Raw genomic sequence first — 22649 nt, 5'->3', positions numbered from 1 at the left:
TAGTCTCATGGTCTTATAATGCGACCCAGACCCTGAGCCCCCTGACGAGCTTGAAGAAATTGTTCACTCTGGTTAATCACCAAGTGCAATCTTTTCAGAAACGGTTAGGATCTACCTTATAAATAATGGTTTCCCTCGATGCTGGCCATCTTCGAAAGGGTTAATAGACTTTCAGAGTTTCCTTCTTTCCCCTTCAAACCACCTGGCCCAAGTTGTCATGAGTCGTTAGTAGGTTATTGATGTCAGGGTGGTTAGGGCCCTCTCCCCAAGCTGTCCTCACAGCTTTTATCCACCTTGATTAAATGCTTCCAGCCAGTGGTTACTTTTTCCTCTTACACTTTGTTTAAATAGGTAGGATTGATAAGGGCACACAATAGCTACATGTTCCTGAATAAAAGCTTTCAGATGTGGGCTCACCAGACAAGGACAGATGGAAATAGGACTCTTGTTCTCCAGTTTACTTTGTTCTGAGAATGTGTCCCTGAGTCGAAGTGTGAAGAAGGCACACTGCCTTCATGTGTACACAGCACCTACTCGGGAGAGGAAAACTATCTTTTATGATCTAAGATTTTGATAAAAAAATAAAAAATAAAAATAATAAAATCCTGGGCTATTTTATAGTTGCTTGTATTTCGCGTGGTTAACCAAGATGTATTTTCTCTTATTACAGAAATCCATAACCATCAGCCTTGTTCAAAACTTTTTAGGTAAGCCACATCCTTCTTTGTAGCTTTTAGTTATTAAAAGATTAATTGATTGAAAACTAGTGAATTTAGGCCTGTAGCTGATTGTGGCTTAAAGGGGCATCCAAAATCACTTCTTTATTGAGGGCCTGTGTGCATGCGGCACTGTTAGGGTGGGAACAGGGGAGGTGTGAGTCCCCGATACTTGCGGCCGAGTAGACATCTCGGCCACGGTGATTTGGAATGGACGCCTTCCCACTATCCTCCCTAGCAAGGGCTCTTCAACCACAGGGAAGGAAGGGTCACATGGAGAGGCAATAGTTTAAGGGTGTTTCTTAAGAGGAATTATAAATGTTCAGTATTCAGCTTTAAAATGTAAGGAAAGAGAACGTAAAACTTTCTTTTTGTGTTTAAGTTAATATACACCAGTTGCTTATTATGACCAGCTAAAGGACAGAAAGAAAAAAATGGGAGGAGAGACATTCAGAAGGGAGAAAGCAAATGACAGAGACACGTGGAGATATGGAGGTGAGAGAGAAAAAGGCCACTATTTCCACCACCCAGGCCTTCGCCTTCCATCTTAGCTCCAGACCTCTCCAAATCCTTTACCTTGTGGCTGGTGTGACGATGTTAGCTCTGTGTGTCTTGAAACCCGCTGAGGCCCTGTTCTGCCCTCCCAGAAGCCAGACCAGTACTTTCCTTGCAGTGCTGCCCACACCGGTTCGAGTCAGCATTCCTGGTCAGCACTTCCTTCTTGAAACACCTGCCAGCTCCTCGCTCCTGGCTGTCCCTGCTTTGTGTTCCCTGCAGTTTTCACCTTGACCACTCACCCCTTCTCAGCTGGCGCAAACACCCAGCCTCCTGCACCCAAGAGCTGCCGGGGACTTGTATCATATTCACTACCCTCCCCGACACACACACACCACTAGCCTCTGATTATTGCAGAGGATTGTCATCATGGAAGATGACTACCTGTGCATAAGGCCTCAAAGTAGCCAAGAACCTCATCTCTTTTAGATTTACACAGAACCGAAAGAAGAATGGGAAGACAAACAACCAGCGGTTCATTTGGGGAGACCCTCAGAGCACATGAAATGATTCAGTCCCCAGTCCTCACAGTGCCTCTGCCTGGTCCATTAAAGTGTCCGATTTGGCCCTCACTGTCCAGAGCTTTGCCAAGTGTCCTTGCCTTGCCCTTCTGAGGAATTCTATAAAACACTGTCAGCAAAGTCATATCAGAAAAAGAATTTAAGTTTAAATCATAGGCTGGTAATTCTTAGAGCTAAAAGAAACCTTAGAAATCATCTGTCTACTCCAAACTCTTTATTTTGCAAAAAAGGACATGTAGGCCAGACAGGTTAAGTGACTTGCTCACGGTCATACAGTGAGAGCTGGAGCTGGTATCTCCTGACTCCTGGTTCAGTGTTTTTATTGTATCCTGAACTCCTTCCTGCCTCATACCTGGGCTTGTGATGGCGAGGAGGGGAGGAAGGGTGGCATTCCTAAAATCGTGACCGCACGTCATTATGCCTGGACTGCTCACCACCGGATCCTGGCTAGATTGGTCTGTTTTAGGGCTGAGTGCTTTCAGTTTGAAGCTGGCCAGACCTGGCTTCAAACCTGCCTCTTTTATCTACCAGCTCTGTGATTTGGGGAAGCTGCTTAACTTTAGTGTCTTTACCTACAAAAATGGAAATCAAACTGGTTGACTTTTTTGGGCTGAACTAATACCTCCTGCACTGAGGCAAGAATGAAGTGAAGTCACGTGACAAAACATGCCCCTGAGTTTTTTGTTAGGCATTCAACAAATATTCATCTCCCTTCATCATCTCTCAGAAAATGAGTTCCTGTGTTCTATTTTTTCATAAGTAATTCATACTTAGAAACAAGGAAAAGATGTCACAGGTGTTTGAAACTATGTATTTTATAATTACTTGCTATCAGCACCTAATACCCTTTGAATGTAACAGTCTCTTGAGTATTCTTTGATGCCAAAGATGCCTTACATCAGTAAAGCATTTAGATTGATTTCTCTTTATGTACCTATTAAAATAAACAATTATACCTTTACTACCAATTTTTGGGGTTAGATGACCCATAGACACATGTAGCTAAGCATATCCATGTCACGATACCATGTAACTTTAATACAATTTTTTCTCTTTAACAAAACAGTTTTTATGACTATGCAAGCAAAGTTAATGAAGAGAGTTTGGACAGGATTCTTAAGGATCGGAGAAAGGTATGTTCTGTTTGTTGCCCATTCTGATCTGAAATTGCTCCTTATCTCATCGCCCAAGCTTAAAACCAGAAAGGAATATAAATGGAACAATGCGATTCTTTGTTAATATATGAGAGTTCTGTTACCTTGAGTAGATTCTAAAGGGAAATTGCAGGTGTGAGACAAGATTTACAATATAGCAATAGAAAAAAATTAGATATTTATAATATTCCATTACGTAAAAATCAGAAGAAAAAAATGAACTAACACAAAAATTAACAATAGTTGAATTGACTCTGGGTGGTTCTACTTTGTTATTTTAAAAACAATTTTGTAAATATTTAATACATATGCATTAATTTAACAATTTTTACTTCAGTACGTAAATTCCAGAAAAATAGATCGGTCATCAAACCATCACTTGAGGAAAAAAAGTACCAATAAAAGTTTTCAGCTTTTCAAACAGAAAACAAAATGCCTTTGTTTAGAAGCAAGTATCGTAAAACTGCTTTTACAAGATTACCTGTGGATGAAAACGAGCGTGGCAGTGTGAGACGCGGTCCCTAAGGTGTCTGCGGAGGGGCCTCAGGGTTAGAGTGCAGTGTTCGGGACCATCTCACTCTCGTACCTCTGTCGGATGGAAAGGCAGAGAGAAAAGCGGGTAGGATGACAGGAAGAACGGGCAGTGTGGGGCGTAGGTCGGAAGAAAGGACAGAAGGCTGTGTGTGTTTTAACAAACTCAGGAGGTTCTCTGCGTGGCAAGGTCAGACCAGCTGCCCACCTCTGTCCCCTCCTGGGAGCTAGAGCAGCCGCGAGCATCGTGGGCCAGCTCTTATGTTTCAGCGACTTGCCCAGAACCATTCGTTCTGGGATCTCTGAACAGTCTATCCTTCCTCTCCCGGTGACCGCCATCCTCCTCTTCCCATTTATTTTCACATTTTAGGTAATGAATCTTTATTGTACTTTCTTAAACTAAAATTTGGTGCATGAAAATTCTTATTGGAGCACAGTTTTCTAGAGGACTCACTACACAGTTTTCTAGAGAACTCACTTCATATTAAAAGTACCAGAAAGCATTTTTTTTTGAAATAGATTAAAAACTTTAAAGTGAAAAAAATGAGTAAAGACTATCAAGGGGAAATTCTCTATCTCACACACATCCACAAATGGCTAAGAAATAAATGAAAAGATGTTTAACTTCCATCAGGAAAGGCAGAGTGAAACGATGTGACGCTATATTTTTGCCCATTAGATTGGCAAAGTGTACTCGGATTGCCGACATCTGGTGTTGGCCAGGCTGTGGGAAGCGGTTGGTGAGATGTAAGTCGGTGCAGACATTTAGGAGAAGAGTTTTGCTATAACAGAATTTTAAATATGCAGTGCCACCTCTAGGAATCAGGCCCAAGGAAATAATAATGACATCTGGGCACAAAGATATGAAAAACTGGCATTATTGGCCACTTCAGCTCTGTGCCAGGCTGTGTTCTAAGCATTTTCCAGGTAGTGACACATTTAATCCTTGCAACAGCTCTAAAGTAAACATTGCTGGTACTGTCGCACATTTTACAGTTGAGGCAGCTCACGTTAAGTAACTTGCTTAAGGCCACCAGCAAGTAACGGTGGAGTCAAGGCTTAAACCTAGCAGTCTGACCTCTTAATCCAGTGTACAGGGATATTTGTTGCAACTTTGCTTAATAGTGAGAGTCTTGAAACCAATCTAAGTGTCCACCAGTGGGGAATGAGTAAGTACATTATGCCGTTACCTCCATACTATGAGAAATGAAGCAGCCACTAAAAGGAATGAGAGAGGTCCTCGTATCATGACATAGCGATCTCTAATGTTGAATGAAAAAACGAAGTATTATAATGTGGGCCTATTTTATGTAAAAAGAAAAGTCTGAATGAGTGTTTAAATATATAGAAAAAGAGCTGGAAGGAAGTCAACCAAACAAAAGTGGATGCTTTGGGAAAGGGCATGCTGCTGATGAAGGGAGACTCGATTTGGTGGGTTTTTTTCAATTGTATTTTATAATTGAAAAGAAATGGAGAAAAAGACTCCACTACGTTAACTACTGTGTAGTTTTTTTCAGTAGTAGATAGGGATACATCTCCGAATTAATTTGAGGATTTAAAATTAGATTTGTTTTGCTGACACAGGAGACATAGGAGAGCAATCGTAGGTTGTTATCTGGAGTTAACTTTGCTTTTCCTGGGGTAAAGATTCTCAAAAAAGTTAAAAGTTGGTCTGCAGTTTTGATTTTATAGGATTTTGTGCTAAAACAAATGTTTATATTTTCCTTTGCAATTAAAAGTATGAAGTTTTTGTTTTAATTTACTTGGAAATTATGTTTTATTTTCCATGGTATTCGTTAAGAATAGGAACTATATTTTATATTTCAATATATTTCCTTTGGCAACTTATACATAATATAAACTCTTTGAGGATTTTTTCCCAGAAATCTAAATTTCCAGTACAAAAGCAAAGATGATGTATAATCTTTAGATGACTGAAAAGCATTATAGTTGATTCTAGTTTGGGTTTTTTTCCCCAGGAAAGGTACAAAATTGTGTCTTTACCTCAAAAGGATTATTGTACTACCTAAAAAGGTGCATTTGAAATGTTAGACTTAAAAATACATGTGTACTTCAAACAGTACCTGGCATACAGAAAATATTTTAATTATTATCAACTCTTCAGAAAGTGATGATGGGAACTTTTCAAAGATTAATTCTTTGCTAGGCAGGCTTCAAATCTAATGTTTAATTGAAAATTGTAAGAATTGAATGAAAACTTAGTAAGTTGAACTCATATAAAATAAATAGTAATTTAAAAAGTTCTCTGAGTCCTACAATTATCCATTAGAAAACATAAGCTAATGAAGATTTTTGTCACAGTAGCATCTAGTACATAAAATATGAAGAAATAGCTTTACTAAAAAAGTATGACTCTCAAATATAACATTGCTAAAACATTTTTAAAAATATACGTTAGGTTTAAAATAGAGGCTAATGTTTTCGATATGAAAATCCCCCAGTAGGTGCAATGTGGCTGCTTGCTGAATTACTGCTTTGGCAGAATCCACATTGTGTTTAGAAATTGACACAGCCTCGGGTTTGGGGCTAAGGCCAAAAAAGCAAGTGAGAGGAGGATTTACACCTTCTGGAAGCATCTGCTGTGAAATAGATAATGGTAAACAGAACTGCCACCGTAATTTTATCATAAGGCCAAAAAGAACACAACCTAAAAATGACGAACGTACCCAGTATTGGGGATCATTGCTTTGGCTCCAGAAAATGTAAGTGAATGCTTAGCATAGAGAGCAGGGAGGAACATCTTTGTGAAAAATTATCTGAAACTTCAGCAGAGATGAGGTTTTAGGGAAAGATATCCATAATTTTTCATCATGGCCCAAGCATAGCTATCAAAAATGTGCTTTTTAGCATCAGTGACCTAGTTTTTAGTAGCTTTACAACTAGCTCATTAGCTATAAAAATCTAAAAGGTAGACTCATAGGTGTCACAAATGTGATCAGAATGATGGGGGGATCCTCTTTAGCAAATATCAAATAAATAAGGTGATTACTATCAGTTGATACTAAAATAAATTTATAAGCCTCCTTGCTTCTTAGAAAATACAATGGAATAAAACAATTGAAATCAGCATACGTGAAAAGCATCCAGTAGCCACTTGCAAGAGTCTGTTAGCGTGTGTTTCATAACAATGGCCAGTGTGCGGAGCACTGCTCAGCCTTCGCAGGGACACAGACGGGGTACGGGACACAGACGGGGTACAGGACACAGACGGGGTATGAGACACAGACGGGGTACGGGACAGGCCCATGCTACGGAGGTGCTCCCTCCCATGTCAAGCGCAGAGTCTTGAGACGTCAAATTTAACACGTTGTGTTCTTAGACACCAGGCGCTCTAACCAGTTGATAGTTTTTCTTATCCATTTCTTTTTTAAGGAAAACTATTTCTCACTTTTTATGACCACCATTTTGTGACTAATGTGGAATTTGTTTTACAGTGGAAAAAAGCGGGCTCCATATTTTGGCCGTCACTCATTAGCTTTGTGACTTTGGACAAAACATCCCTTTTATAGGATTTATAGTGTCAGTAATGTTTGGGTTTTCTTTTTATTTAAAGAATATCAGAGTTAATTGTTTTGCTACAGTTGGAAGTCACGCTTTATGTTCAGGCGTACCCCTTGAGGGCAGGCACTCTTTCTTCCTTGTAGTTCCTTGCAGTGAAACGAACTCAGTGGAGAAAACGCTGCTCACATCCCAGGGTGTCGCGATAATCAGTGAAAACAACGTAACGCTGTTAGCTGGGGGCCGGGCACAGGGACTCCCTTCCTTCCTACGTGAAGGTGCCAAAACATAATCTGAATCTACTGGTAATTTTAACAGTTTAACAATTTTATCACTAACAATTTTAAACTACCTTCACTTCTTAAAACAGGACTTTCACTGAAAGAGTTTATTTCAAAGAAAGAAGCTATATGGTTATTCTTCTAATAAAGAATCATCTCTACAACGGAGATTTGCAAATTTTAGTATGTGCAAGAAAAAACTCAAGGGACTTATCTTTAAAGTCCTGGCTCTACCTTTAGAAGTTCTGATTCTGCAGGTTCAGGTGGGACCAGGAGCTTCTTAGCAAGCTTCCAGATGTCCCTTAGGCCATCTGTCATCCAGATGTCCAGCAGACCACATTATGAGAACTATTCTTCCAGAAAACATATCAGTTTAGTTCACTCAGCCAACTTAGGTAACCTGTAGTTAGGACTGACGAAGCTAAACTATAAAAATCGTATTTTTTGAGGTATAATTGCCACACAGTAGACTGCAGATTTATAGTGTACACTTTGATAAGTTTTGATGTACCTATACCCCCATGAAACCATCATCATCGTCATCATAAGATAATGACCCTGTCTGTCACTGCAAAGTCTCCTGTCCCTTTTTCTAATCCCTCCTTCTCGCCCCTCCCTGGTTAACCACTGATTTGCTTTTTGTCACTATAGTTTAGTTTCCATTTTCTAGAATTTTACATAAATAGAATCTTCTGCACATCACTTTGTTTTTTGGTCTGGTCTCTTTCACTCAGCATAATTATTCTGAAATTCATCTGCATTGTTGTTTATCCCTTTTTATTACTGAGGAGGAGTCCAGTGTGTGGCCCACCACAGCTTGTTTACTCATTTGCCTGTTGATGGACATTTGGGTTGTTCTCAGTTGTGAGCTATTGCACATAAGCTGCCATGAACAGTTGTGTACCCGTGTTTGTATAAATACCTTCAGAACGAAGTTTGTAAGATTTCATGCAACTTTTAATACTTTTTTCCTTTAGAAAGTTATTGGGTGGTACAGATTCCGGCGAAACACGCAGCAGCAGATGTCGTACAGAGAGCAGGTCCTCCATAAGCAGCTCACCCGCATTCTGGGGGTGCCTGACCTCGTCTTCCTTCTCTTCAGCTTCATCTCCACCGCCAACAATTCCACTCATGCTTTAGAATACGTTCTCTTTAGACCAAATCGAAGGTAAAGAAAGCATTGCCACCAGCCTCACATAAACAGGAAAGATGTTGGTAAAAGTAGTTGAGATATATGACTTTGAAAATGTGTTTCGTCTACGGCCATGCCACCCTGAACAAGTCAGATCCCGTCTGATCTCGGAAGCTAAGCAGGGTCGGGCCTGGTTAGTACTTGGATGAGAGGCCACCTAGGAAGACCAGATGCTGTAGTGTAAAAAATAAAAAATAAGAGATTGTAAGAAGCTGACAAGGTCCTTGCAATCTGTGAGGTCAAGCAAGAGTGCCTGCTAAAAAAAAAAAAAAAGAAAATGTGTTTCATAACCTCTTTAAAGAAAAGCTTTTATAATTCTCTTTTAGCTAGTTTTCTTTGTAGTTAGGGAAGGTATTTTCCTGTCAGTTAGTTGAATAAATTAAAATTGTTTTTGAATCAAGAAGCATTAGCAAGACATCTTAATTATACATAAATTCTTACAGGAAATAAACAGTTGGGAATCATCATTTGCTTCACCGTAATCCGTTATGGAGAAATACAGTTTTATTGCTCTAGAAGTCTGATTGTAATTTTAAAACAGATTTCAAAGACAAAATTGTAAAATTGATCCACCTACTGGTTAATTAGGGTTTTGCATTGTGAACTTGTTAAAGCAAAAAAAAAAAAAACAAACAAACCTGTGATTGTGGTAAACAACAGAAAGGTCTCCCTCCGGACGTTCACTTGCAGTGGAATAAATTAAATTGACATTCGTGAAAGTCACTATTCATTGTTAAATAGCCATTTGCAAGATTTCGTTAATTAATCAGTAGGTATTGAGCACTTACAACTGTCTTAGTACTCAGCCACTGTAGGGTGCAGAAGGTGTATAAGACATGGCCTCTGCCATCAAAGAGTTTACAGTCGAGTTTCTACTTTAAGGAAAGGGCAAAAAGCTGCTAATTCCTGCGTCCCTGGGTTGTCTGTGGAAGTAGGTGCTCCGTGCGGCCTTCTGTTAGTTCACCAGTGCAGACTCGGCCTCCTGTGGCCAAGACTTGTCCTCAGGCAGAGCAGTGCCGTTAACGTGATCCCTTCAATCTTCCCCGCAGGTTTAATCAAAGGATATCCCTTGCTATTCCCAACCTAGGCAATACCAGCCAGCAAGAGTATAAAATGTCTTCAGTGCCAAATACTTCTCAGAGTTATGCCAAAGTTATTAAAGAGCATGGGTAAGTGGCAAGGTAAAATCAAAAGTTTTTGTCATTAATATTTAAAAGGTTTATGGAGAAATGTGAAGTTTAGTATGACTGACCTTGAAAAATGTAGTGAGATACTTCCCTAGACCATCACTATATGTCAGAATTTTATTCTTATTGAAAACATAGTTTACTTTAACATTACTTTTTTTTTTTATCATTTGCCACAATTTTTTTTGTAATTGATATGAAAGTTTGGATAGAGTATGTGTATTTCTGAGGTTCTAATAGTTAACTGGAAAATAGATAGCTTTTTATTGTTTTTGCCGTCTTAGTCACATGGGTTCTCTTTTATCTCTCTTTTATAATTCTAGTGGTGTGGGCGTTATTGTTGAGACATTGTCACCTTGGAATTGCAGCATTTAAGTATTAGGTGAAGGTAGAAGTAATAGGAAACTGACTTTCAGATTTGTAGCAGTTCTGATAACTGTGACTTTTTTCTTCTGTCTTTTAGTACTGACTTTTTTGACAAGGATGGAGTAATGAAAGACATCAGAGCCATTTATCAGGTTTATAATGCACTTCAGGAGAAAGTGCAGGTAACTAATTTATTTCCTAGTTTTCATCTTATTTGTATTGCCCAAATGCTTTTAATTCTACGTTAATTTTTAATAATCTCCCAACTGACAAATGAATTGTGGTCCACAAGTCAGAATGTACTTTCCCAAAGTAATATCAGATGTGTAGAATAGTTATTCATGGCCTGCAAAAGCCTGTCTCATTTTGTGCCTGAAGTACAGTATTAACATTACTATCCTAAGTACTTGTGACCCCATTTATAGCAGTGTTTTTTCTAGGGAAATGTATCCGAGTTTAAAGAAGTGTTGCTAAGAACACAGCTATCTCAGCTGTCTGCTAAGTAGAGACTCCATCAAAAGGCAGCCAACCCCGGCAGCCCTGCTTCCTGCCTTCCAGTGCCCTCACTTTGCCCCCGGGGCCTCCATCGAGGGGGAGGATCCCAGCGGAGCCCGTTCATTCTTCGTCATTCACGCAGCAAATATTTATGGAAACATCTCCTACAAGCCAGACACTGAGCTAGGTGCTAACAATACTTTCCCACATTATTTTCATCATCCCTGATGCATTCTTAGGAGTAATTTGCTCTAAAACCCTAAGAACAAAAGAGGCTTTGAGGACAAGGAGGAACGTGGTGGAGCTGAAGAAGCCCTCCCGGGCCTGGAGGAAGCTTCGCTTTGAGGAAGAAGGCCCCGAGGAGTAGAGGGAAGAGTGAAGGCAGCCACTGAGAAAGAGGAAAGCAGCCTGCGGTCAGGCTGGGGCAAAAGAAGAAAGCGTCCGACAGGCAATTTCCAGTGTCAGTGTCCAAATTAGGGTCATGGTATGCGTAGCACTATCGGGAACTTTATTCAGGCTCACTGGTGACCGGCTTGCTTCTGGAGGTTTCTGGTATTTCTCCTATGGAAGGAATGTGCGGTGAAATACAGCTTTTTGTCCTGAATTCCTGACCATGCTCTTTTTAGACTATCAGCACTGTCCATCGGGCTTCTAAGTGGCCATTACACATTTCACTACCAATTGAATCAGGCCTGCTCTCAAAACACCGTCACGTAGAGTGCCTGATACGCGTGGTTAGAGTACACAGACGTAATCTCAAATACTTATCTTTTATTAAAGCTTGACACTAAGACTTTCTTTTTCAGCTCTCCCTAATTATTGATATTTTCTGTGAATTAATCTTTTTGTGTCATTTGAGTCGTGATTTCTGGTTATAAATTAAACTCGAAAGCATCTCATTCCTGTCTTTTGTTTGTCCTCTGTATGTTAGACTGGTATCAAAAATTCTCTTCGTTTCAATAAAAATGAATAACCCAGGGAAAATACAAATCTTTCCCATCGTATACTTATTTTTCGGAATTCATAAGCTAAATAGCATAATCATCTTAACAAAATTAAGAAAGCAAGCCAGAGAATAAGAACAGTACTGGTCTGTTGGACCTTCGTAGCTTTGTTCTACCTGACATGCCTGCTTTTTTAACTTGATAATGTAATCAGTGCTGTAGTTATGGAATGCCTGCTGCTTGGGTTCGAAACTGATTGTTCTTGTTGTCGTTTTTTCCTCAGGCAGTGTGTGCAGATGTAGAAAAGAGTGAGCGTGTTGTTGAATCTTGTCAGGCAGAAGTGAACAAATTAAGAAGACAAATCACTCAGAGGAAAAATGAAAAGGAACAAGAAAGAAGTGAGTTTCTTATTAATTTCACCATTCAGTATCAGAGAAATGTCTGGTTTTAAACATCAGATTATACAGTGAGTTACATGAACCCTTCTGTGCTCATTGAGCCTCAAGTTAGGCCATTTGGGATCAGCATCCGCTGGTCTTCCAGCTTCCAGAAAAGAAGTACTGTTTCTTGGTATCCTTCTCAAGTCTCTGAAACTGAAAGAAAAAGACCAACAGTAGAAAGGCTGAAGCAAGTTGGAAGAAATCTTAGGACGCGATTGATGCAGACCGGTGCCTGTGTCGATTGCCGGGATCTATTTGCAGTGCATGTGATGTTTCTCACGGAGTCACCTCTGGCCCACCTTGCACGTAGGGCTGGGGCCTGTGTTCACACAGCCACGTTAAGGCACCACTTAAAATGGTTTTAACTTTATATTTGATGCATAGCCAGGGTCACAACAAAGGCTTTAAATGTCTGTTTATTGGTAGCCGTGAAGGAATGGATGCCATTAAGGTAAGGAACCAGCTGGTTGAATGAGAATTAGGCCCAAGAATCTGTTAATTCCAGCATGGCAACAGGCATGTTTGCTATAATGCCACCAGATTTAACATTAGTAAGTAAAATTTATAAAATGTATGGCACATGATATCAAGTGTAAAAGAGAGAAAGGTGTGGCAAAGCTTTTCTAAATTAATAAGAATATTTGCAGATCAATTTAAATGTAATTTATATTCCCAGGTAAGTGACATCTTGTTCATTTCTACTGTTATAGTTTTCTAGAAATAAAAAGAAATGCAGACAGAGATTTATGCACAGGAATGTTAATCACAACTTTATAATTCTAAAATCTTGGAAAGAACTTATTAGAATAGTTGAATAAACAACAACAGAATAGTTGAATACATTTTGGTATATCTATGTGGTGGCATATCGTACAGCCATCGAAGTGACTTTTTAATGACATGGGATAAAGCCCAACGTATAATCTTAAATGAAAACCCTAAGATATAAAACATGATCTCAGCTATGTTTTAAAACCATAAGTGTGTATATATATATATACACACACATACATGCACACACACACAAAACATACAAGGTTGGATAATAAAAAGTGGAGTTCCAGAAAGAAGTGGGGGCCTGATACCTAAGGTTTATGTTTTTTTTTTAACCCCAAATGTTATGCTCTTTTCACGAAAATTCTGTTATTGGGGTGATAGAGTTATTGGCTATTTTGATTTTTTTAATTCTTTTCTAAGTTTTATAAGAGTATGTAAATGTACTTCAAAAAACTTAGAGGCTGTAGACTCATAGATATGGGGCTGCTTCAGAGCATTTATAAAAACATGGTGAAATTATGGCCTAGTACCTGGAAAAACTGGCCACCTGACAGAGGGCTCCTAAACTTTTAAGGAGAAAGAGGTGTATCCATGTATTGTGACAGGTAGTTGTAAAGAAGTACGTTTTTCAACGTGATGTTTGTCAAGGTAAAACCCCACGTTCCAGTGGCTGCCGAGGGCCATGAGGAATGTTTATTTCACCCTTCCGTCCTCACCGTATTTGAGCACAGTCAGCAGCCAGTGAGGGAAATACCGCAAGATTTGGAGTTAAAAGACTTGCACTTTGAGTATCAGGCCCCCCTCTAGCCATTCCCTTCCTGAAGTCACTTAATCTGTTGGAACTCTGATTTCTTTGCCTACGTAATGGAAACAATAATTAATGACAATAATACTTCCGGAGGCTGTTTTGAGGCTTAAATGAATTAACTATAGAAAAATATTTCGTAAATTATGAAGTACTCCGCAAATGTAAAGCAATTAGTAGTCATTATCAGTTTCACCGCTTTGTTGCTATTTTCCAGAATATTCAGATTGACTGTTTAATGCATTGAGATGCATGGCAGGAAAAATAGAGGGAGTGTTACAGTTTTCTTCTTTTTTTCACCCAGGATCGCAGCAGGCGATGATAAGCAGACAGGTGCCAACCGAAAGTCTGGAGCCAGTGTTCAGTCCTCGGATGCCCTATTCTGGGTTTGCAGCTGAAGGTAGAAGTACACTTGGAGATGCAGAAGCCTCTGACCCTCCTCCCCCTTATTCCGATTTTCACCCAAACAATCAAGAAAGTACTTTGAGCCATTCTCGCATGGAAACTAGTGTCTTTATGCCTCGACCTCAAGCCGTGGGCTCTTCCAATTATGCTTCCAGCAGTGCCGGACTGAAGTACCCTGGGAGTGGAGCAGCCCTCCCTCCTTCCCAAAGAGCAGCTGGAGACAGCGCGGAGGGGTCCGACGACAGTGATTATGAAAATCTGATCGACCCCGCAGAGCCCACTCACAGCGAATACTCACATTCAAGGGATTCTCGGCCCGTGACACATCCCGACGGGGGCTCCAGGAACACTCAGACCTCTCAGATCTAATGGAAGGAACTCTCCGCTTAGCCCTGTTTTCTTAATGGCTTATTGAGAGAGTTTTTTGAGGACTTCTTCTCGGGGGAGAACTGCTTTCTTGGACCCCTGGGCTCCCAGGAGAGTCCTTGGGCACAGAACTTGTAGGGGCCTTGCACCCATGGGCCTCACCTGCGGACGCGGTGGGCAGGTGTCACGACAAAATCATTAAGATAATCAAATTGTCCTAATTCTGGTGCGATTCATGGATGTACTGGTAAATTTAGGCAAAGTGAAACTTAATCAAAGTAGTTTCTGTTCTTTAAAATAAATTGGAAATTAGAGACTAAGCACAATTAGTCTATAAATGTTCTATAAATCAAAAACTTACCTCTTGCACTATCATGCCTTGAAATTTACTTTTTCAAAGGGAAACAAGTTTAGGAGCAGCCTTCAAAGAACCTTCTTTCTATGATGAGCCAAATTCATCTTTGCCAGAAGAGAAATTTTGATAATTCCAAGAAATCTGATTGGAACAAATTGGATATACCTTCTCTTGTCTGCATGACTTTGTGAGATCAAAAGAGAGGGCTTTGTTTCCACTTTTTTCTACTAGCCTGATACGTATTGTCACTTAAAATGGTTGCCTTTAAACAAAATGTAGAATACTAATTACCAGTAAGTAATCATCCAAATAAGTATGTCATAAAATAAATTACTTATTTTTCTTTTGTGGAATTACAGTGACTGCTATGTTGCACTAGCCACATTTATGGTCTCTGTTCTGGAGTCTTAAATGAAGGACACACAGCAGCAGGTAACAGAAACCAGTTATGTTCCAGACCTGCGTTTCATGACGAAGACTCCAGACACAGTGGATTTAGCTGAGTTCAGACGTTAAGGGACATAACTCATACAGATCTTCTGACAGGTCCTAGTGTTAGTTTTACTTGTGGAGGAAAGACATTTAATAAGCTGTTTGAGAATCTTGGTTAATAAAGATTCATTTTACATCTGAATAACCATACTTCTTTTAAGTTGGCATTTGGAAGATAATTGTGGAATGTGTAGAGACTTCCTGTTGGGATGCACTTATATTTTTATTTAATTACTGCTTGTTTTCTAGTTTTGCCCAGAATGTGTGAAACCACTAAAGACATTCATGAGCTTTTTAGGCTCTTGGTTAGGAAATGACAAAACCCACTGTTTATGTTGAGGTCAGCCCACGGAGTCAGTGCTTTGAAAAATCAGGAAGTTGTCAAAGAGGCTTAAAATCCAGGTTCTGGAAAAGTAGTTTCATTTTACAGGAGAGGTTACTCACTGAGCTCCAGTTCCGATGCTAAATTAGACAGCATGATACGGACTGAAAAATGAGACGCGGAAGCTGCCATCCTTCCCGACGCGCTCCGTGGGGTCTGTCCTACCGCTCTCTTCGTCCTGTCGGCCGTACACCACTGCCGTTTGGTCAGAGTGTTGCAGGCCGCTTCATCTGCAAACACGTTCCAGTTGTCAGCGACCTACTAACAGCTTCAGCACCAGGATGGATTTGATTTTGTTTTGCGTGCCATTGCCATCTCCTCTGTTCATGTTTTGACATTCAGGAATATATTTTTATTTTTATGCCATACTGAAACCTACAATGTATATCTGACAAAGCAGTTAAATGTGACAATAAAAACTTATTTAATCATGGTACCACTGTTTTCATGTCTGTCTCAACACCTGACAAGGTCTTGCCTCGTTTCCCTCCTTCGGGCAGTTCTTAACAGACTTCATACCGTTTTTTAAAGGGCATCAAAACTCATCTCCATGTAGTTTTTTTTTTTTTCAGACTGGTTTCAGGGGAAATCCAAGGACACAGCTTCCTGAAATGTTACCACTGGTTTCAAAAAGAATGTGTTGTGTGTCAAGTTACTAAGGGAATTGAGTATCAATGGAGAATAAAATGGAATTTTTCCAAGTTCCCAAAAGATATCTTTCACATAAGACCCTCTGAGATTGAAAGTGATTCAAGACTGGAAAAGGAGAATTCGGTGCTCTGAGAGTGCCTTGGGACTCATGGAATTGCCCCGGCTCGAGGATCTGCTGGCGAACGTGTATTCCAGATTCTGCGGGAGCTGTTCCCGTTAAGTGACGTGTTCCGAAAGCCAAGGTGGTATTCTGTTTTCGGCAGGACTTTAAAACTTGGATCGTAGCCTTTTAAGATTCTACTCTCCATCTCTAACTGTTTAGAAGGCTGGATTCTTTTAACTTAGAAGTCTGGAAGTGCTTAATTACATGTTGTAATTGGTTTTTCTGGAGAAGGATCAAAACAAAAATGGAAACCTCATCCGCAAACATTCAGACCCTAAGGATATGTATTTTCAAATTCCAGACACAGTGGGGGGCAGTAACAATAACTGCTTTAATAAAAAAGATTTCAACCCACTGTCTTGTGAATGCATATTTTAAGGAGGTAAAAAAAAAATCTCAAGGAATGTTAAAGAGTATAATAGAAGTAATGGTTATTAACTATTCTGGTTTGCCTTGACTGTGGGCTTCAGTTAGTTGCTGAAAGATCTTCGCTCTTTTACAAGGTTCTGCTTCATCCTTTCCCACAACAAACCTTAATTCTGCTAGACAGGGAGCCTGAAGGCAATTGGTTCTGCAAATGTGGTGCTAATAAATAATGGAAAATGTTTCCTTTTCAACTTTATGACAAACAGATTTGGGAAAAGATCTGGGACTTAGCTAACTCTCTTTCTGCAGTGATTTCTAGTGGTTCCCTAAATAAGGCAGGAGAGTCAACACAGAGGATACGTCCAAATTGGGCTACTCTGGGGTGGCTCTGACCCCCAGCGACTGGAGGATGGGCACCCGCTGGCAGTGAGGACCTGGAACAGAAACAGGAAGTTGTCCTCTCGGCTGCCAGAGGCTACCCGTGATCCAGAATGTCGTACTTAGAAATGGCCTTCTATTTGTGCAGAGACTTAGCAAAAGGAAGTCCATTACAGCATTTTTCTAATAGCTCCCCCCGCCTCCCCCAAAAAAGGAAATTAATGCTCATGACAGCAAAATGGTTAAATTTTGGTACACTCAGAGAAGAAACAGTCTGCAGCCATTAAAAATACCCAAAAGACTTCTCAACAGGGAAAGATGGTTTCTAGATACTAAATGAGGAAAGCCAGGTTTTCAAATAGTATGTAAGGTATGATCTGATTTTTTTTTTTTTTGGTGGGGCGGAATTTTATGTAATTTTGCTGTCAACAGAAAACAATCCGGAAAGATACCAAAGTGTTAAAAGCATTGTCCCTGAATCTTGGCAATGTGGGTGATTTTTTTTCATACTTATCTGCATTTTCTAATTTCTCTGCAATAAGGATTGGTATAATAAGAACGGGTAGGGGACTGGCTACGTGAATTATCATGTGCACATCTAGAGGAGATTCCGGGAACATTTATGATTCTCTGGGTCTCTTCCCCAACACACTTCCAGCTTTTCAGATTTGTAACCAGTGGGAGAGCAGCCTTGATGCTGCTCGCTCCCCTGCATGAATTTTTATCTCATTTCCAAACAAAATCACGTACTTAACGTTTTGTTTTGCACTGATACCGATTATTTTCCCTAATCTAGAGCCAATTCAACTTTTCGTAGTTTGGAATCCGTTTCCTAAATTTCCAAGAAGCACTTAAAAAATGCCTTCTGAGATTGAAAGTGATTCAAGACTGGAGCAGTTATTTATGATATTTTTCTCAGGCAAATGTGCTTACTACAACATGGATTTTTGGAGTCAAACTGTAAGAATGATTTCCTCGATCTTGCAGGTAGCTGCAAGATTTGTACGTGCTGCTTGCTGTTGTCCTTTGGTGTGGTGTCCTTCCTGCTTGGGGAGCCTAGTAATTATATTAATTACTAGGAAGTATAGACTTGATAGTCCAATCCACACACAAACAAGTCCAGAAGGTGTTTGATTCCAAAGCAAATACATGCTTGCTCGAAACGTTTGCTGTGACCAACCAGTCATGGGCACTGCGTGGGAGAGCTGCAGGCTCGTTAATCTTGAGTGACTAGAAACATGTGGTTTTGCTGTACTAAAACGTGGATCATTCAAAAGACCATTTAGACAGTTTTGGGGTGTGGGTATATGGGAGGAATTCGAGGACAATAACCACTTTCTAGAAATACTAAGTCCAGGGAATGTCCCTGACACAAGCGAGATGGGAAGTTAAGAGAGATTTTATGCAACTTGAATCTTTAGAAAGCTCATCTCAGTCTGTCACAATCCTACTCATTGTTTAAAGCCTGGCGTAAGTGTCACCTCCTTTAGGAAACTTTTCTGACTAACCTGGGAGGACCGTGCAGCCTGAGTGCCTTGCTCAGACCTCTGTCCGATGCCTTGCCCTTATCTCGATTAGCACTCAGCACGTTACATAGAGCTGTTGTTAATATGTCTGACTCCTCAGGAGGATGCCACGCCCTCAAGAGCAGGAAAAGGATGGAGGCATCTCCGAATTTCTGGCACCAGCATGGGCTTGCCATAGAATGGGCATCTAGAAGTATTTGCTACTTGAAGGTTGAACGAAAGTAGACACCCGAATAAAACTGCCCCGTAGATAGACTTGTTCCCAAAAAATTAAGTGATAAGACAAAGATTATCATCTGGGGAGGTTTCTAGTTTGACAGAGTAGTCTGAACCGCTCTTTGTACTGAAAACCTTGCTGAACAGCTTCTTACCTAGGCCTGCTGCATAAGAAATGATGCAGTTCACAAGGACAGGCGTGAAGTCAGCATAGTGTAGAGGCAGGACAGGTGCTCAAGAGTCCGGTTTCTACTCAGGCCCCACTCTGCCCTGAATTGGCTGCGCGGTCTCAAGAAGTCTCAGGACCTCCATTTGCTTATCTGTAAAATGGGCTCGAGAATGATGCTGCTTGTCCTGTAAGGTGGTTGAGGGAATTGCCGGGGAATGTGAAAATACCTTGGTAAACTGTAAAGCACCACAGTAGCGGTTACCTTACAGCTGGCCAGACTTCATCTTATTGTCCTCCTAGGTAAAGTGCCCTGAGACGCCAAGGCCACCATCTGAAGAGAGTGGCACGCAGCACTCTGCAGGGACCTGGAAGAGCCCGGAAAGCAGTCCCGTGAGTATCATTTCTTTCATTGATGGGGATTTCCTCCAAGGCCAGGATGGGGTTCTGCCAATCACATCTGGCCCCAAAGCCTGGTGTGGCTCGCAGAACTGTCTCCTGTGGCGGAACTGGAAATGTGGGCAAAGGAACTAGACCCTTACTCGACGGAATCTGCCTTGTAGAAGCAGCTGTTGTTTTAAACTTCATCCTTCGACCACTCTGGAAAATTATTTGTGACTTTTACTTGGGCAGACTAAGTGTGAGTAAGCCTTAGAAAGTTGAGATTGGCAAAGCCGTTTTACCCTTTAAAAAGTTGTGAGAACATTTCGACGTTTTACAAAGTTGGCTGCCTTGGCCTTTGGTATGCTGTAGAGCAGGAAAATAATCTGACAGTGACCAAGGTCACAGTAATTGATGGTATTTGGGTTTGAGCTGGTTACCAACACGCATTCGGGGCTTAGCTGTGTCTGACTCTCCACCTCCAAATCACGCGTGCGTTCTCTTTTCTCTTTCTTCAGTGTGGGAGTTTGAAAACATACAAAAGTCGGATCGTCTAGAGGACCACTCCTTTCCCTCCCCCAGTTTCAAGGATTCAACTATTGGACACCCTTGTGTCATCTACAGCTTTTTCTTTAAAAAATATTATGTTTTTTTAAAACATATCCCCAACATCTCATTCGTTCGCCTACTCCTAAATACTTCTGCGTATAGATCTAAAAAATAAGGAGATTTTCTTACACAATCACACCATTATCATTCCTAAAGGAATTCATAATTCCTTAATATGATCTAGTGCTTTGTCCATGTTCCATTGTCTTTGGTTATCTCAAAAATCTGTTTACAGTGGAAGATCTCAGTCACCCCTTAATTAACTGCTCAGTTTTAGTGTCATAAACAGGGACACAGAATGACATTTATGGGCCTTCTGATGTGACGTGATTATGTGTGCATTTCACCTGTAAAGTTTTCTGACCCACCTCTAACCTGAATCTAATCGAGTCCGTGGGCCTTACTTCCAGTTTACAATACACAGGAACAAGTTAAAACTATATCATGAGGAAACAGAGAGCTCTGGAACATGGAACACGCTATAACTGGCCTAATTTCTTCAAAAAGTTGGTGTCGTGGGGGAAGGACAGGAAGGAAGGGGTGGAGGGAACATTTGGACTAAAAGGGATTACAGAAAACACAGCAACCTTGATTGGCTTTGACATTGGAAAAACCATACATTTGGAGAAATTTGAAAAGGGACTGGGTTACCTGATATTAAAAAATCATTGCGTTTTCTTAGACACAAAAATCATATTATGGTTACGTGAGAGAATCTCCTGAACTTTAGGAAATACAGGCTGGATGTTTAGGGGTGAAGAGTCATGATCTCTGCAGCTCCTGTTCAAATGGCTCAAATGCCACGTATACAGAGAAAGACAATATGGCGAAGGTTAGCTCTGAATCTCGGTGATGGGTACATGAGTGTTCACTGCACTGTTCTTTCTACTCTTCTGTATGTTTGCAAATTTATATAATAAGGGAAAAATTAACAATAATTCATATTTCACTATTTCATAGGAAGATACTAAAAATATTCAATGACTGGTATGAAATATAAATTAATATAGAAATAATAAAGTTAATATAGTTTCTCTTATTCTTGAAATAACCTAAAATATATAAAGATATTTCATATATATAAAATAAAGGATTATAGGTTATAGTATAAATTATTCATCTCATTATTCTAAGAATTTCCAAATCATTTTTGAATGTTTAGAAATTGTCAGTGTGATTGTTTGTTTTGCACAGCTGTCACTGTTAAGTGGCACCCCCATCCGGGCCATGATCTGCCTTAGGAACTGCACCAAACTCTTCTAAAGGGTTTCTCATAAACCAGTAGCCTTGAGTGACACAGTCTCAGTGAGCAGAGAGTCACTTTTATCATCGACAGTCTTCTTCTGGACACGAGATTCTCTCTCAGCTTCTACTAAAGCCAAAGCATTCACATTTAGAATTTTTCTAGCCTCTATCATACTAAGGTTTTTACATATCCGATCTCTCTATTGTCAACTAACTTGAAAATACTTTGTTAGAATGCCATAGAAGTCAGCTAAATTTTATTACTTTTGTTCGTTTAAAATCCAAGAGCTTTGCAAATATCAATTAGCCAAATTTCAGGATTAAATAACTTAAAAGACATCACACTTTATTATGTTTATTGACTTTTATAAAACAGCACATATGTTCTCAATTAATTTATTAGGCAATGTAAGTTTTCCTAGGAATTACCACTTTGTTGTTTCAAAATGCATATCATATTTCTTTGTTTTTCTAATACCTTCTCGTTTTCAGGGTTTCCTTTATCAGTTTTATATGTTCGATCACTTTTGTTATTTTATCAGCTTCAATAACCAAAACACCTCTTTCTTGTTGAACTAAATCTGCACTGTATCACTGCCCACCCCTTCGTCACAGTAGCAGCCCTTTTGGTTATCAGATCAGTTATTAGAGAAAGAGAAAGAGACCACATAACTTTTATTTCAGTGCGTCCTATGATTATTCTATTTTATTACTGTTGTTAATCTCTTACTGTGCCTAATTTATGAATTTATCATAGGTATATATGTATAGGAAAAAACACATGTAGGGTTTGATACGACCCGAGGTTGCAGGTGTCTCTTGGTGTCTTGGAACATATTTCCCCAGGATAAGGGGGACTGCTGTGCAGTAACGCGTCGCCTGACTACGGGGAAACGTCCTTAGGCGGTTCTGTCATGCGAGCATCGTAAGTACACTCCCACGAACCTAAGTGGGACAGCCTGTTGCTCTTGGGTGACAAGCCGGGACAGCATGTTCCCCTACAAAATGTGGGATTAAATCAAGCGCGAGAGAAAACGCTGCTGTCTGCAGACCTGGCAGACGAGAGGTGCGTGAGGCTGCTGCCAGCCTGTTTGATGGCAAATGTTTTCTGAATAAGTAGAAAGAATACACTCTAAAATAACGATACAAGTATAGTAGTAAATACATCAACCAGTAACATAGTCGTTTATTATCATTATTAAGTTCTGTGTACTGTGCATGATTGTACGTGCCATACTTTAACATGACTAATAATAGGTGTGTTTACCCTGGCATCACCACAAACACGTGAGTAACACGTTGTGCTATGACATGGTGGTGAATGTGATGTCGCTGGGCGACAGGAATTTTTCAGCCCCATCATTATCTTATGGGACCACCGTCGTAAATGCGGTCTGTCGTGTGGCATGTGACCGGTCGGAATCATACAGTGTGCAGCCTTTCAGACTGGCTTCTTCCACTTCTT

At 40.1% G+C, this 22649-nt stretch overlaps 1 protein-coding gene and 1 pseudogene across 1 annotated transcript in view; both read left to right on the top strand.

The window, feature by feature from the left end:
* Nucleotides 1-16651, top strand: part of ABRAXAS2 (abraxas 2, BRISC complex subunit) — a 24849-nt gene extending 8198 nt beyond the window's left edge. Inside the window, exons 3-9 of the mRNA XM_039836020.1 lie at nt 671-707; nt 2859-2925; nt 8255-8445; nt 9519-9638; nt 10120-10204; nt 11745-11859; nt 13788-16651. Of these exons, the coding sequence (XP_039691954.1) occupies nt 671-707; nt 2859-2925; nt 8255-8445; nt 9519-9638; nt 10120-10204; nt 11745-11859; nt 13788-14257 (1085 nt within the window). The 3' untranslated portion in view covers nt 14258-16651. The remainder of the gene's footprint in view (nt 1-670; nt 708-2858; nt 2926-8254; nt 8446-9518; nt 9639-10119; nt 10205-11744; nt 11860-13787) is intronic.
* LOC120581773 (uncharacterized) lies at nt 8533-8651 on the top strand (annotated as a pseudogene).
* Nucleotides 16652-22649: the final 5998 nt, after the last annotated feature.

Source organism: Pteropus medius, unplaced genomic scaffold, assembly GCF_902729225.1.
Source record: "Pteropus medius unplaced genomic scaffold, Ma_sr-lr_union100, whole genome shotgun sequence".
Classification (NCBI taxonomy): Eukaryota; Metazoa; Chordata; class Mammalia; order Chiroptera; family Pteropodidae; genus Pteropus; species Pteropus medius.
This window is presented reverse-complemented; position numbering and strand designations above follow the sequence as displayed.